Here is a 15,449-nt window from a genome sequence, read left to right on the forward strand (position 1 = left end):
GTATTTCACCCATTGTAAATTTATTGTAAAGTGGCATCCCTTCCCTACCAACGAATACTTCGAAAGCATAATATTCATAAAAATAAAACTTAAAATTTTCTATGAATAAAACTTAAAAATATCACCAATAGTTCTGCACAACTGTATGGAATGTACTGATATGAAGGAAGGAAAAATGAAAATATCTCTTTTGGTCCAATGTCGGTTTGTGTTGCTTAGCTTGTCAATAATGCAAGTATAAATGTGAACATTTTTATTGTTGGAAGGAATAGTCAAAAACTGAAGTAATTTAACTATCAACATTTGTGCTTCTTATTTGACTGATAGACAAGTGATTGTGATAAAACAAGTCTTGCACATCCTCGTGGACAAGTTACTTTGAAAAGTGGAAGAATTACAGGTCGATTTATATTGCATTAAATAATCATGGGTTTTTTCATGACCCCCACCCTCTTGAAAGTTGTGAAATTTTTAATTAGCCCCCCCCCCCCAATAAAAAAAAACCGGGACCCCTGAAAGTTTAATCTGGACACTCCCTTAAGGCCGATCCTGGACTGACACCAGTCCCTTGGCAGATTTGTTTTAGTCTCATAATGTTCAACTCTTTTGTATTTATCATTCATAAGGTAAGATAAGATATGATGATATGTCTCTCTTGGGTTTTTTTGTGTTTATGAATAAATCTGTCTTTACATAAATAATATTGGAAATCCCCCAGCGTTTATTACACTGTTTTCAGAAGCCTATTACTCAATAACCAAATTTATTTATTTATTTATTTATTTATTTATCTATTTACTTATTTATTTATATATTTACAGTAAAAGAAAACTGTTGTAAGCAACTGTATGATGGCACCTTATAAACTGTCTGTAGCCATACTATGTGTATGATTATGACCAAACTGCTAAAAATCTGATGTAATGAAATCAGCTATGCCTTCATTTACCTCTATTTCCATCATTTGTATCGTTTGTTTTATTCTGGGTGATCACCGCCTTACCACATCTGAACTTGTGTACTCACAGGGAGCTCAGGCTCAATTAGTTTTGTTTACAAATACAAATAAACAAGTAAACAAACAAACAAACAAACAAACAAACAAACAAAATACAGACAAACAAACAAGTAAATAAGCAAACACACAAAAACCCAAACAAACAAGCAAGCAAAAATAATTAAACCGACAAATGAATAGATACATACATGAGTAAACAACAACAAACCAACCAACAAACAAACAAACAAACAAACACTACCACGCAATTGTCACCATTGCAAAATCACCTAGGTGGTGACAATTGCGGGGGTAGTGTTTGTTTGTTCGTTTGTTTGTTGTTGTTTACTCATGTATGTATCTACTTATTTGTTGGTTTAATTGTTTTTGTGTTTGTTTTGTTTGTGTTTGTGTTTTGTTTGTTTGTTTACTTGTTTGTTTGTATTTGTAAACAAAACTAACTGAGCCTGAGCTCCGTGTGGTGTAATAAACAATCCCGTTTGAATCTCGCGCTTTCGAGAAGCCAATTAGGATGAGCGTTACTTTAATTTACACATGCGTTGGTTTAGGCGCCGTCTAGCGTCTCTCTGAACCAGGCAGATCAACACATCGCTCAACCTTCATGACCCTTATTGTATTATATAATGAGATAAGTATTTTGAATCGGTTCGTTACGCTTAGCTCCATACACAGTCTTTGAATTGGCTCAAATTTTCCCCAATTTCCCTACGTTGTTTGGCTTCGTTCTAGACCATTCAAAGTCACCCGGTTGCTTGTATTAAAAGGTACGTATATATACAACTATATATTGACGAGTTTTTTTCCAGTTTTAATTTCTATATTTCGAGAAACCAAACGAATTTGAGAGCCATGAAAATTCACCTCTGGGTGACATGCCTCGCGAAATTCTTGCACAGCGTTACACAATTCAAGGTTGTCATCGTTAGCGAGCTGTAAAGAATCAAAACATAGGCCTGTATCATGCTTACCACGTACCGAGAATAGCAAACATTACTTTGAACAGCAACCTTTTCCGTCGACTAAACTTTACCTAGTACTTAACAAATCACAAATGTAGGGCCAATGCATACTTCATAAAATATTTAGTTGTGTTTAATAATTTGACCCAATCGCATCGCGTCATCATACATGCTCAAACACTCATGTTGCTGTGTGGTGATATATAAGACATACCATCTGATTTATGTCATTGTACAAAGTTCATGTACATGGTATTTGCATTTGTATTGTAAGGTAAGAAACCACCAACGCTGTGCTGCTGTGTGTAATAGTTTGTCACATGTCACTCACTGTGGACAAATTGTCACTACAAACTCCTACCTGTTGGGCCTTTTGTTTGTGAAAGCTACAATCCAAAGCAAACTGGCAAGCAAAACAACTTTTCGAGTCACTTGCTTCCATTATTTGCATGATTTGTACGCGTACTAATCTACTTTCTTTTCTTTTCCTCTCAACAGCATCGTATTTCGTGAGTCTGAATACATTCCCAACCAGATACAAGTACATTATTCACCATGTTACGCCGTGTTATTTCACTTGCTGGTCGGTCAAGAACTCGATTGATGCCAATATGGACGAGGTCAGCATCACCAGCTATTCCGGTGCAGTCCATACAGAGATGGCAGCACTCTTTTAATAAAGATATGCCAAGAGTGGTGGAATTGAAAAATGGAACTAAGGTAATTATATCATATATCCATAACCCCTCTGCCCATAATCTTGGATGCCAATGTAGTTTCTGACTTAACCATGCATGTCTGGTCAAAGAAGCTTAATCAGCTCAAAACGTTGTTCATCCAATCAATGCAACCCAACTCCTATAGTGACATAAACAGTGTATAAGTAGAATCCTTAGCTGACAAATAGATCCTATCCGGATGTCACATAACTGTTCTAATAAACACTAACTTTATAAGAGATTATGTTATTGGCACAGACAAGTGCACACGTTTCGTTCAACACGGAAAAGGGGTACCCAGCAATACAAGTCGGGCCACTCCAAAGGCAGCATCGGTATTTCGACTGTACTTAGACTGAGGTGGCCTTCTGTAATTACATGTTCGTTAAACATGACCCTCCGTTGTGCTAAGGTGTGTGTGTGTGTGTGTGTGTGCGTGTGTGTGTGTGCGTGTGTGTGTGTGTGTGTGTGTGTGTGTGTAATCAACTTAAAGTCAAAAACAGCTGGACCGATGGCCGTGATATTTGATGGGTATATTGCGTCTACTTAGGAAATTGTTCAAATCGAAATGATCTTACCACTGGTGTGTGATTTGGGTCAAAAATGTGATTTTTGTTCAAAAGTTAAACTCAAAAACTACTGGGCAGATCAGTCTGAAATTTGGTGGGAACATTATTGAGGGTGTTTAGATTAGAAAGTGTTCAAACAGACAGACGCCGGGCGATCCCTAGAGCATTACTGAAACTCGGGAATAATGACAATCTTAATTTAACACCTAGTTCAATTGGAGAACAAATTATCTGGGGAAACCGACATTTAAATGCTGGTTACAAGTCTGTGTTGTTTTTCAAAGAATGGACTGAGTCAGGAATTATTCACATAGCAGACCTATTTGATAACGGTAGTTTTATCAGATACAGTACTCTACTGGAAAAATTGAAATGTAAGAGAAACTGGATTGCACAATATATAGAGGTAAAAAAGCAATCCCCAAAACTTGGTACAGAATTATGTGTGAAGTTAGCAATAAAATTTATATAAGATTTGGTAGGATACAGCTAAGAAAAAGAGCTTTCCACGGAGAATACAAAGACATGTTTGATTTTGCATGTAAAGATTTTTACTGGAACATAGTAAGTAATAGTGGTGTTAAAACGTATGCTCCTGAGATTTTGGAAAAGGATTGTGGGAAAGATTGTAACTGGAAGGAAATATGGGTAGAAAAAATTAAATGTATGCCAGTTAAAAAAATAGCACAATTTGATTATTATCTATTATACAACAAAATCCCACACAAAGAAAATTTGTTTAAATGGAAAATAATGAATAATCCATTCTGTGAGATCTGTAAAAATATTGAAGACAGTAAACATTTTCTTTATGAATGTAAAGCTGTCAAGCAGTTCTGGAGAAAATGTAATAATATAATCAATCAATTGTATAGAATGAACGTATAGACTGCTGTGGAAGCACATTGTGTATGGATACAGAATATATTGTAAGACTTTTGATGTATTTAATTCAATCTTGATGGTGGCGACTTTTGCTGTATATAAAGCGAGAATTTTGGAAAGAAGAGATATTGAACAAATAATAAGAGAAGAAATATTTTATATCAATTATAATAAGAAGAACAAAATGTTGAAAGAGTTTGCTAATGCTTTGTGAGCTACACGATGTATATATTCTTTCAAGGGGATATAAATAAAAGATGACTTTTGAAAAAAAAAAAAAATACTGAAACTCAGTTCAGTTGTGCTAAAAAAAAAATTACATCCCAACCCATAGAAGATGGGTTCGGTTGCCCATTGACCAGATTACTTTGCTGGTCTAATATTCAGGTTTAATATATGTTTTACAGGTAAAAGGTACCTTTTCTGAAAAAGAAATGGAACGTCGTGTCAATTGTCTCCGTAAATATATGGAAGACAATAGAATCGAGGCGAGTGTGTTAACTTCCTATCACAACATCAACTATTACAGCGACTTCCTGTACTGTGCATTTGGTCGTCACTATGGTCTTGTAATAACGATGGATAAAAGTATCTTTATATCGAACAACGTCGATGGTGGTCAACCTTGGCGTCGTACCCATGGCGACAACATTGCCTACACAGACTGGCACAAGGATAACTTCTTCTTTGCTATTGGAGAAGTCTTAAAGGACTACAAAGGCAAGATAGGTGTTGAATATGACCATATAGCACTGGAAAATTTTAAGAAACTAGAGAAGGTGTTACCTGCACAGCCATTAGTTGATGTTGGTGAACCAACGATGCAGATGAGAATGATAAAATCTGAAGAAGAGATCGAGTTGATTAAACAGGGAGCTCGTATTGGTGATATGGGCGGCTGGGCATGCGTTGAAACTTTAGGTGAAGGTGTCAGCGAGTATGAAGTTTCATTCAAAGCAACCGAAGTTATGGTACGAGAAATTGCCAAGACCTATCCTCATGCCGAGTTACGAGATAGTATGTATCTAATCTTTTCTTTTGAATTGTCTAGCCAATATAGCTCTCATTTTTTTCGCTTGCTTTGGTACAGCTCAATACATTCATGGTAGCTGTTTTATGTTTGAAAGTTTGTTCCTTCAGTAAGCATTACATATAATAACAAAACCACAATCAGTGTACACTACATGTTTAGTCATGAAAATTCATATCTTGGAAATTCTTTCTTTTGATAGCGTATGTCTCGACCCAAACAGGAGTAAACACTGATGGTGCTCACAACCCGCCAACTTCAAGGAGATTAAACAAGGGTGATATCCTGATTATGAATTGTTTCCCAGTGATCGCAGGGTAAGCAATATTTTACTATACATATAAATGTACTCTCCGCACATAGGACTGAACATTTATATTGTAGATATATTCATCCTCAACAATAAATGCTTATTATCAAGATAAAACAAAATGATTTTGGGTTACCTGGGAATTAAGAAACATCCATTCTTCATATGCCATCTGGTAAGCAATGCGGTCGAACTAAAATTAATTAATATTGATCTGTACATTACATTTTTTTCTTTTCTAATGCGTTACTTGTATGTTGCATTTACATTACAACATAGACTCACATGGTTCTCTATGTTGAATTTACTTCACAACATAAATTCACATGGTTCTTTATGTTGAATCTATTTCACAACATAACCTCACAGGGTTCTTTATGTTGAATCTACTTCACAACATAACCTCACATGGTTCTCTATGTTGAATCTACTTCACAACATTAACTCACATTGTTCTTTATGTTGAATTTCATTCACAACAAAAATTCACATGGTTTTGATGAGGGTTATTTTTATGCAGAGATTTTCAATTTCTGACTTCACTTTTCAGATATTTCATGTCCCTTGAACGCACCATGTTCATAGAACATGTAACATCTGAGCGACACTTGGAGTTATGGAACGTGAACTGTGAAGTACATCGCAGGGGTCTAGAACTAATTCGACCAGGAGCCAGATGTGACGAAATAGCTGCAGAACTGAATGAAATATATGATAAGTACGGCGTAAAGAAATTTCGGACCTTTGGCTATGGACACTCATTCGGCGTTCTAAATCACTATTATGGACGTGAAGCTGGTATGTACTTTGCCATTTCATAGGAGCACTAGTCTATACTTGCGGTTGCCACTTGTGGTTGGTTGAACGATAATGAACAACACTTGGTAGTTCTATATTAGACTTAGAAGTTCTCTATTACATCATTGGTAGTTCTTTATAATACTTGGTAGTTCTATATTAAACGTGATTGTTCTCTGTAACACTTGGTAATTCTATATTACACTTTATAATTCTCTATAACATTTGGTAGTTCTATATCAAACTTGGTATGTCTCTGTAACACTTAAGCTTGGTAGTTCTATATCAAACTTTGTAGGTTTCTATAACACTTGGTAGTTCTATATTAAACTTGGCCAGTTCTCCGTCCAACTCTCGTTGATAGAGGTTATTATCATGTTACAACTGCAATAATGTCAAATATACACTTTTTATGTCATGGTGTCTTGTTAGAAAATATAAGGATATCATTCATAGTGTTATTGTTACCCTAATACTTTGTATACCATCATGTGCTCTTTTCCCAAGGGTTGGAATTTAGGGAAGATGTAGATACTGTATTGAAACCGGGAATGGTGGTATCCATGGAACCAATGATAATGATTCCCCAAGGCATGGAAGGAGCTGGAGGATATCGGGAAAATGATATGCTTGTTGTCACTGAAGATGGTGCTGAGAATATCACTAAGTTTCCATTCGGACCAGAACATAATATTTTGAAAAAATAAAACACTAATGTAAGATTAATAATTACGACAAGCAACTTTATTTAGACTTATTAATATGTTGTTATATTAAGAATTCAGCACTCAGTAAAACTCAGAAAGCATAAACATAAACCGTCAAAATAATTTCTAACATTGATCAGATAATGATTGTGATTTAATGAAATATTAACACATGTACTGATTGTGTGATGAGTACTGTTCCACCATATACCTACTTGGACCACTGTTATATCGTGGTCTGACCTTTACAAAGTTGAAAAAAAGTAGTGGATGAATACACAGTTTTGTATTTGGATATATGAAATTAATGAAAACAATTTGCTGTCACTACCACATGGTCATGATTTCACATTTGATAAGTACTAATTATGATTTCACATTTGATAAGTACCTATTTCAATTATGATTTCACATTTCATAAGTACCAATTACAATCATGATTTCACATTTGATAAGTACCTATCACAATCATGCTTTCACATTTGATAAGTACCAATTACAATTATGATTTCACATTTGATAAGTACCTATCACAATCATGATTTCACATTTGATAAGTACCAATCACAATCATGATTTCACATTTGATAAGTACCAATCACAATCATGATTTCACATTTGATAGGTACCCATCACAATCATGATTTCACATTTGATAAGTACCAATCACAATCATGATTTCGCATTTGATAAGTACCAATCACAATCATGATTTCACATTTGATAGGTACCAATCACAATCATGATTTCACATTTGATAGGTACCCATCACAATCATGATTTCACATTTGATAAGTACCAATCACAATTATGATTTCGCATTTGATAGGTACCAATCACAATTATGATTTCACATTTGATAGGTACCAATCACAATTATGATTTCACATTTGATAGGTACCCATCACAATCATGATTGCACATTTGATAAGTACCAATCTCAATCATGATTTCACATTTGATAGGTACCCATCACAATCATGATTGCACATTTGATAAGTATCAATCACAATCATGATTTCACATTTTGATAAGTACCAATTACAATCATGATTTCATATTTGATAATACCAATTACAATCTTACATTTGGTAATCAAAATAAAACCTATAAAAATTGTGGTTTCAATTACACTCATTTAGATTTTTTATTTTATTTATATATGTATGTATGTATGTATGTATGTATGTATGTATGTATGTATGTATGTGTGTGTGAGTGTGTCTGTCTGTCTGTCTGCCTGTATGTATGTATGTATGTATGTATGTATGTATGTATGTGTGTGTATGTATGAATGTATGTATATATATGTGTGTGTGTGTGTGTGTGTGTGTGTGTGTGTGTGTGTGCCTGTCTACTTCAGGTAGTTATGTTTTCCGTTGTTTTCCATATGGTCTTTGTGTTATTGGTTTCTTCTCATCAGATGTACAGCCATTGCAATTTGGAAGAACAGTTTTATATTGTCTTTTTAAGATGATGTCGGTTTCTGCATCCAATATTTTCGCAATTCACTTCACTGTTTTCGCAATTTCAATATTTATTTCATGAATATATAAAACATTGATGGGGTTGAAGTCGGGTAACCAGAGCAAACAATTGTTTAGGCCTCTAACCATGACGCGATTACAAGATGGCGGACAACGTAATGTCATTGAGGGAATCATCGTACCGCGTGGCTGATGGCAAGTTAGACATGACGGAAAACATGATGACTGATGTCCATAAACTGTGTTCAGTCGGATTGGTAATTTGTTGTCATCGTATAAATTTTCACTATGTAAAATAATCTAATTTATAACAAGTGTGTGAAACCTTTTGAAATGTTTACCAGTAAATGATCGTGATCGTGACCGAGCTTTTTGTTTACAACTTCGTTTCTAGAAATGACGTCAGATTAATCACAATCAGGATTGTGAAAATCGATCGCGCATTATAGCGCCACCAAGAGTTCAATACAAATTATTCGTCCACGTCCTGACAAAACTGAAAAGTATAACAGAAGTCGCTCGAAAGATATATAAACCATCTGATCTTCATAGAGTAAATATAGTGATATGTGATTGATGCATCTGATTCACACGAAAACGGTATTGTTTTGCACTACAGCAATCTGATTAAAATCCGAAACGTCATTACCCTTGGCTCCATCTTTGTTCACAGTAGAAGACATTTTTTCCGTTCATAGTGCTGATAGTACTTTTTCATATACTGTGTTTATCTGACAACTATATCAAGGGAAGGAACTACTAGACGGGATCTCTATGTATCATCATCACGTACAACCTAATAGGTTAGCGATCAATCGGTCGATCATCAAAAGCTCAAATTACCAAAGTTAAAATACAATGGGTGACACTACAACGAATGACGACCCTAATAACAGAAAATGAATGACAGCATGTACAGAATGTAATGTTCAGTGGTATGACACCCTTTTCTACAGTCAGTTAGTTGAATGACATCTTCTACACGATAATTGGAATGACAATCACCACTCTAAAGCGCATTTCAAAACCCAACGTATTGGCAAAATACTATGGAAAATTAATTTTGAAAACAAGACTGAAAGTCCAAAAGTTGCATTGTTTGCATGTTCTAGCCAAAGAGATAAGGGTATTTGTGAGGCCATCACAATATGTTTTCCCATAAACATTTGCAGGAATTCCTCAGATGTATACAAATAATACGAAAGCATGCAAACACAATGTAATTAAATATCCATTGGTTTTTATTACAGAAGATTTCAAAAATAATTTAACTGGAGATAAATTTGTAATTTCTGAATCAAGTAAGTGGCAGTAATAATGTTTAATGTACATCTAGTTATATTATAATGTACACGTAGTCTAGTTTTCAGTGAATTCAAGATATTTAATGTTGATGGCAGTATTTAATATTTGATCTAGTCTTGTTTTGAGTGAATCCAAGATACTAAATATTGGTGGCAGTATTTAACTTTTGAGCTAGCGTGGTTTTAATAAATTTAAAATATAAAAACTAAATGGCAGTATTAATGCTTAATTCAGGGTGGTTATAGCAAACTTATAGCAGTACTAAATCAAAAAAATTCATAAAAAGATAACAGATTTTAAAGTGTATTAATGTATTTCATAACAGTTTCACATTCACACATATTAGTGCAGTGAGTGAGAACAAATAGGCTTGAATTTCCCTCTAGTTTTGCATCTAGTCAATAAGTTTTGTCAAGGATTCTAATTTGAAAAACATGACATATCTTAATTAATATGTAATGGCAGTAAGTAGTATATATTATATTATTTAATAGTCACTGCAGGCTATTGATCATGACTACACTAATCTTGTTTACATAGGTTTGAGAAATCTCCAAACCTTTAGGTTTGGTTTCAATAAAATTAAATGTTAGTGCTAATTAAAATATTCACATTACAAGTCACCTAAAAGTGTCCACAAACTTTGCAAATGCTAACTTGTTTTTATACTGTGTATGAATTTCTATTACTCCATAGCATTGCTATCTTTAAGTGATTCTTTCATGTATAAGGTAGGCATGAGAAGCACTAGGCAGGAGATCTCAATCATAGTTAATGTACATTGGGCTATTAAAAAATAATAGATCATTTGAAATAATTTCCTAAATAATTGCAATAAATCTATACATTCTATTCAACCACTAATCATTATCCATGGTCTTAAGTTTTCAAAAAAATATACTAGTTGGTTGGAAAGGCTGTTAACTGCTGGGAAGAGGCAGTTACTGATTCTAATAGGTCAGTTACAATTGTGTACATCGTAGGTAAACAAAGTATATAGAGATAATGTGAAGCACTTTAGAAAACAAAGGAAACAAGCACATCTATTGACTGTATTGTTAATGAGTGATAAGATATAGGTATGTTTTCCAATCAGTGGCAGCCTTCTAATAGTTACACATTGCAGCCAAAGTATCATTATGTCCAATGAGGTGAAACAGTTTCAGCTGTTCTTCATCCAGGATAAGTAAATTTGATTGGTTGTGTATCATGCAGTATTATACATAGAAAGATTCATAGTCATTTCCCCTTTATGTAATCTCTCATAAGCTCCACACCAATTCATGGGTGTAGTATGTCATGCCATAAGAGGTAAAAAATAAACGACAGACCGAGTCTAGCAGTATTAATGTTGACATTATGAATTTTGAAGATATTATGAGATAACTAATTTTAATCACAGATTATTTTAACACCAGAAAGTAGAGTTACTTTTGTGTGTATTTTAATAACTGCATAGGTCTTGATGTTGTTCTGTATTCTTCACAGATTTTATACCACTTCACAAGATGTCAACACAGACTGCAAGGCTTTAGCGTATGCTGAAAGTAAAAGAAACAAACATAAATCTCTGTAGTCTTGGTTACCCAGCCTCTTGACGTATGCCCTCAAAGACAAGAGGCTGGGTAACTGAAACTAGAGTCTCTGTGAACAAAAAGTACATTAATGCCTTCATATTATCTAACTCGAGTCATATATTATATTGAGATGAAATGTACTCCTCTCCAAGAAAAATAAATAAATATAAAGTAACTGAGCAAAGAAATATTACACTAGTAAATAAATAAATAAATAAGTAAATAAATAAATAAATGAAATGTATAGTTACATAAAAGTAGACTGAAAATAACAAACACAAAATTCAATGCTACAAAATTCATTAAAACAGGGCCTATAGTAGGTGGTGGACACACAGAGTTGTACACATACAAATTAACTTTGACAAAAGTCAGGTAGTCCACACTGGTGACGAACACCTATAAACGTGGACCCCAAAACAAATATACATAGAAATAAAAAACAACTGGCAAAAACTACATTTACAATACAAATTAATGGAAACACACATGGTTTCTATTGGAGATACTAGTAATCTAAAACAATGGACTGGTAACCCTATATTGCATGTTACAAATGTTTGCTATTGTTTGGAAGTTATGACTCAAGTTGCTAGTTTACTCCTACAGACACAGAGTATAACTATTGCCGCAACATATTGATAAAACAGTGATAAGCTATTGAATGGATGTTGGTTTAATTATAGACTCAGTATGGCAGTTCTCTGGAAGCTAGTTGCATACACTTACAGTGTACAGTTTATATATGTACCGGTAAGTAAATATTATTTCTACTAACCTTTGGGGTTTCTATAAAACACACAGTTATTAGCACATGTATCTGGATTAGCATCCCATATACTTGGTCCACAATTACACAATGGTGGTAGTTGGATCTTTTGTTTCTCTATCTTGTCTTTCATCATGGCACGTAATGCATCTATGTACCTGGAGCCAAATCGTATATCATATTTTATTTATTCATCAAGACACATACAGTAAAGTACAAAGATGCAAAAAGTGTACAAAAGTCTGTCATTGTACATCAGTGTGCCCTCTAAGCCAATCTGATGCACCACTGATGCACACAATTTCTAGTGACACACCAAAATTTGGTGTTCCCCTATCTCTTACTATGTGGTGACTCACAAGAAATCCCAGTTTTTATCATTTTGACTCACAACAAACCTTGGCTATCATTAGAGAGGGCAGGCACTCTGTTGTACAATAACAAACATTTGGCACAGGACTTAGTAAGTAGAAAAACATGGTAAAGTTGTTTTTATTAATTAAAATTCCCACAATAATACCCAATTCTCATCCATATGGCCCTTTAAGACAACCTCTGCAGTTAAAAAACACTACCATACCTGTCCATTTCTTTTTGTTTCTGTTTCTTCTTTTTGTGTTTTTCAAGCGTTTGTTGCATGAATTCTTCATCATCCTTTGCTTTCTTCAATACCTCTTTCTCTGTCTGTCCAGTGACAGGATCTCTTGGTTCAATAGCCATCTCTGCTAGCATTTCTTCTTTTTTTCTTTCTAACTCCTTCTCCCTCTTTAACCTATGATAGTATCGATACCATATCTACAATAACTTATGATGTCAAATTTAGTTATGACACATTTCAACTTATCAAGATTTGGCCAGGATATGACTGATAATCAAGGCTTTGGTCTGCCAACACAAACTAAATCTAGTGTTGTTCAATATTGTATATCACACAAGTGCTTGATAGCAGTTTCTTTTTTTGTTTGAGTTTGATCACCTTGTGATTAAAATAGTGTGAACAATGGAAGTCACAAAACAGTACATTGCAAGTTTATGGAACTAGCTGGCAGAGAGCTACCCTACTGAGACTATAATTAAATCAACATCCCTTCAATAACTTATCACTGTTTTATCAACATATTGTGACAATAGTTTAGTTTGTGTCTATCTTAGTAAACTGATGCCTAAATTACCTGAGTACTAATTAAGCAGCCACTGTACATACCAGTGACAAGCGATAAATATCAAACATAAGTAGTTATAACAGACATCAGATATCAACCAATGATTGCAGATTGCACTTACATAGAAACTGGACAACTTAGAGAATTCAAACCGATTACAAGGAAACTTAATATAAATGTTAAGAAGTCACACAAATTGTCAAAGATATAGATACATATAATATGTACAGTACATATGAAATGAGATAAAAATATTTCAATATTCAAACCATACCTTAACATCTTTCTTCTGTGTTCTCTCTTCCTGATATTTTCTTTGACTTGTTCTCGTTCAATGTCCATAAACAGTCTTCTGTACATAGAGAACTGACTTCTTGTCTGAAAATGATAGAATACATGATGAAATCATTGATTTATACAGAGAATTGACTTCTTATCACAACATGATGAATGGATAAAAGAAAATCACATTTGCCTAGAACAATACATTCTTTTATATATTCTATGTATGTTACCTCCACTAAATTACATTGGTATGTTTCACTCAGTGCACTCTTCAAGATGGTGGATTTTTAAGTGTGTTTATCAATAATTCCTAGCCTGAAATATCAAGGCATTTATTTCGGTTACATAATAGTATCAATCATAAGTGGACCAATGGCTATACCTTTCAGACATAATGCTTTTACAATGGTTGGACCTTTCAGACCATGTGACATAATTCCAAGACTTTTACTAATGGCTGGATCTTTCAGACCACATAATGCCAAGACTTTTACACCTCAACAAATGTATGTATATTAGTGTAACATCATATCATAGTGGCAGTCTAGGTTTTAGCTCACTAAGATAGATGAAAACTAAACCTTTTATTGTATGATGTGGTAGATAGAACTGAGCATGCTCAGATGCACAGCGGTACTGAGGTACTACTACTTCTGTAACAACAGATAGTCTCACTTGAAAAAAAAAAGTTGAGAGTTTACTGAGAGTTTATGTCCATTCAATATTTTATATCAACATATCACAACAATAATTTTAGTTTGTACCTATCTTACTAAGATGAAACCTCTCGCCACTGTTGTACTCATTATTACCTGTTTTCTATTTTCCTCTTCCTGTATACCAGGCTTAACTTCCAGTACTGTTGCCCGGGTACATAATCTACGCGTTCTCTGCCTCTGTTGCCCCGGTAACACTTCATCTGGCTCCCTATCAGAGTCAAAGGTTATGACCTTGGGTTCTCCTCCAACCCTGATAGGTATCTTTTGAGGGGATGTTTCTTTGACAACCTCTAGAGGGCGTCCTACTGAAGGGCTGAATGTGACAACTTTTGGTGGGGACATACCAGCCTGCTGGTACACTGCCTCTGGATCATGTATCTCTGGTTGCCTAGCAACAACATCTTCCTCATCACTTATCGTGGGTTCATCAATAGGTTGTTGTGGTATCTCTATCTCACTCTCTACACTTCCTGCCTCTATTTTCTCATCTGTTGGAATTTCTTCACTAGAAAGAGGGCGCTGTCATACAGAAAGAAAGAAGTATTAGCGATGGAGACAACAACTGGTATAAGGAGAGGAATTCACTTACATGTCAAAGGTCATACATGTAACAGTGTGAAACAAGTGGTTGGTGATGCAGAGTTTTATGTTTTGTATAAACAACACAGAAACATCATAAGTTGACTATTAAAATCAAAAAGTATACTTACATCTCTGGTTGGAGAAACGTTCCATATACCACCTGGTATACCCTGATAATATGCAAATATATAATGAAAAGAAATGAGACTTAATTAAAGACATAAATCCAGAATTTAAAAAAAAAGGCTTAAACAATCTGAATAAAATCTGAATGTAGGAATAACTTATGGTGAACTATTCGTTTCTTGGAAGAGTTTCAGATGATGATTGTAAATTCTTTTCCCTCACTTTATTTCAAGAATTACATCACCATGGTAATTTGGGTTTCTTTTCAGAGAGTTGACCATCAACACTCTTGTATTACAACTTTAACCATTGAATATGAAAAGTTATGAAAATCACAATGTTACAAATTAGAAACTGAACAAAACTATTTTGAAAAAGAACAAAAAAAACGCAAAATAAACCAGTTGACATGAGAGAGATACCCTACCTAATTGTTAGAGT

At 34.3% G+C, this 15,449-nt stretch overlaps 1 protein-coding gene and 1 long non-coding RNA gene across 2 annotated transcripts; one reads left to right on the plus strand and one right to left on the minus strand.

Moving 5' to 3' along the window:
• The first annotated feature begins 1,643 nt into the window (after window positions 1–1,643).
• LOC144440302 (creatinase-like) lies at window positions 1,644–7,352 on the plus strand. Its single transcript, XM_078129663.1, has 6 exons — window positions 1,644–1,782; window positions 2,476–2,697; window positions 4,558–5,167; window positions 5,383–5,497; window positions 6,041–6,288; window positions 6,796–7,352. Exons 2-6 carry the CDS (start codon window positions 2,533–2,535, stop codon window positions 6,993–6,995), a joined length of 1,338 nt encoding a protein of 445 aa, XP_077985789.1. The 5' UTR covers window positions 1,644–1,782; window positions 2,476–2,532; the 3' UTR covers window positions 6,996–7,352.
• A 6,219-nt stretch (window positions 7,353–13,571) lies between these two features.
• LOC144439965 (uncharacterized) lies at window positions 13,572–14,565 on the minus strand. The gene is made up of 2 exons (XR_013481153.1): window positions 14,394–14,565; window positions 13,572–13,674 (listed from the first exon to the last, which is right to left on the minus strand). It is a non-coding gene; the product is annotated as an uncharacterized LOC144439965 (long non-coding RNA).
• Window positions 14,566–15,449: the final 884 nt, after the last annotated feature.

This window comes from Glandiceps talaboti, chromosome 9, assembly GCF_964340395.1.
Source record: "Glandiceps talaboti chromosome 9, keGlaTala1.1, whole genome shotgun sequence".
Classification (NCBI taxonomy): Eukaryota; Metazoa; Hemichordata; class Enteropneusta; family Spengelidae; genus Glandiceps; species Glandiceps talaboti.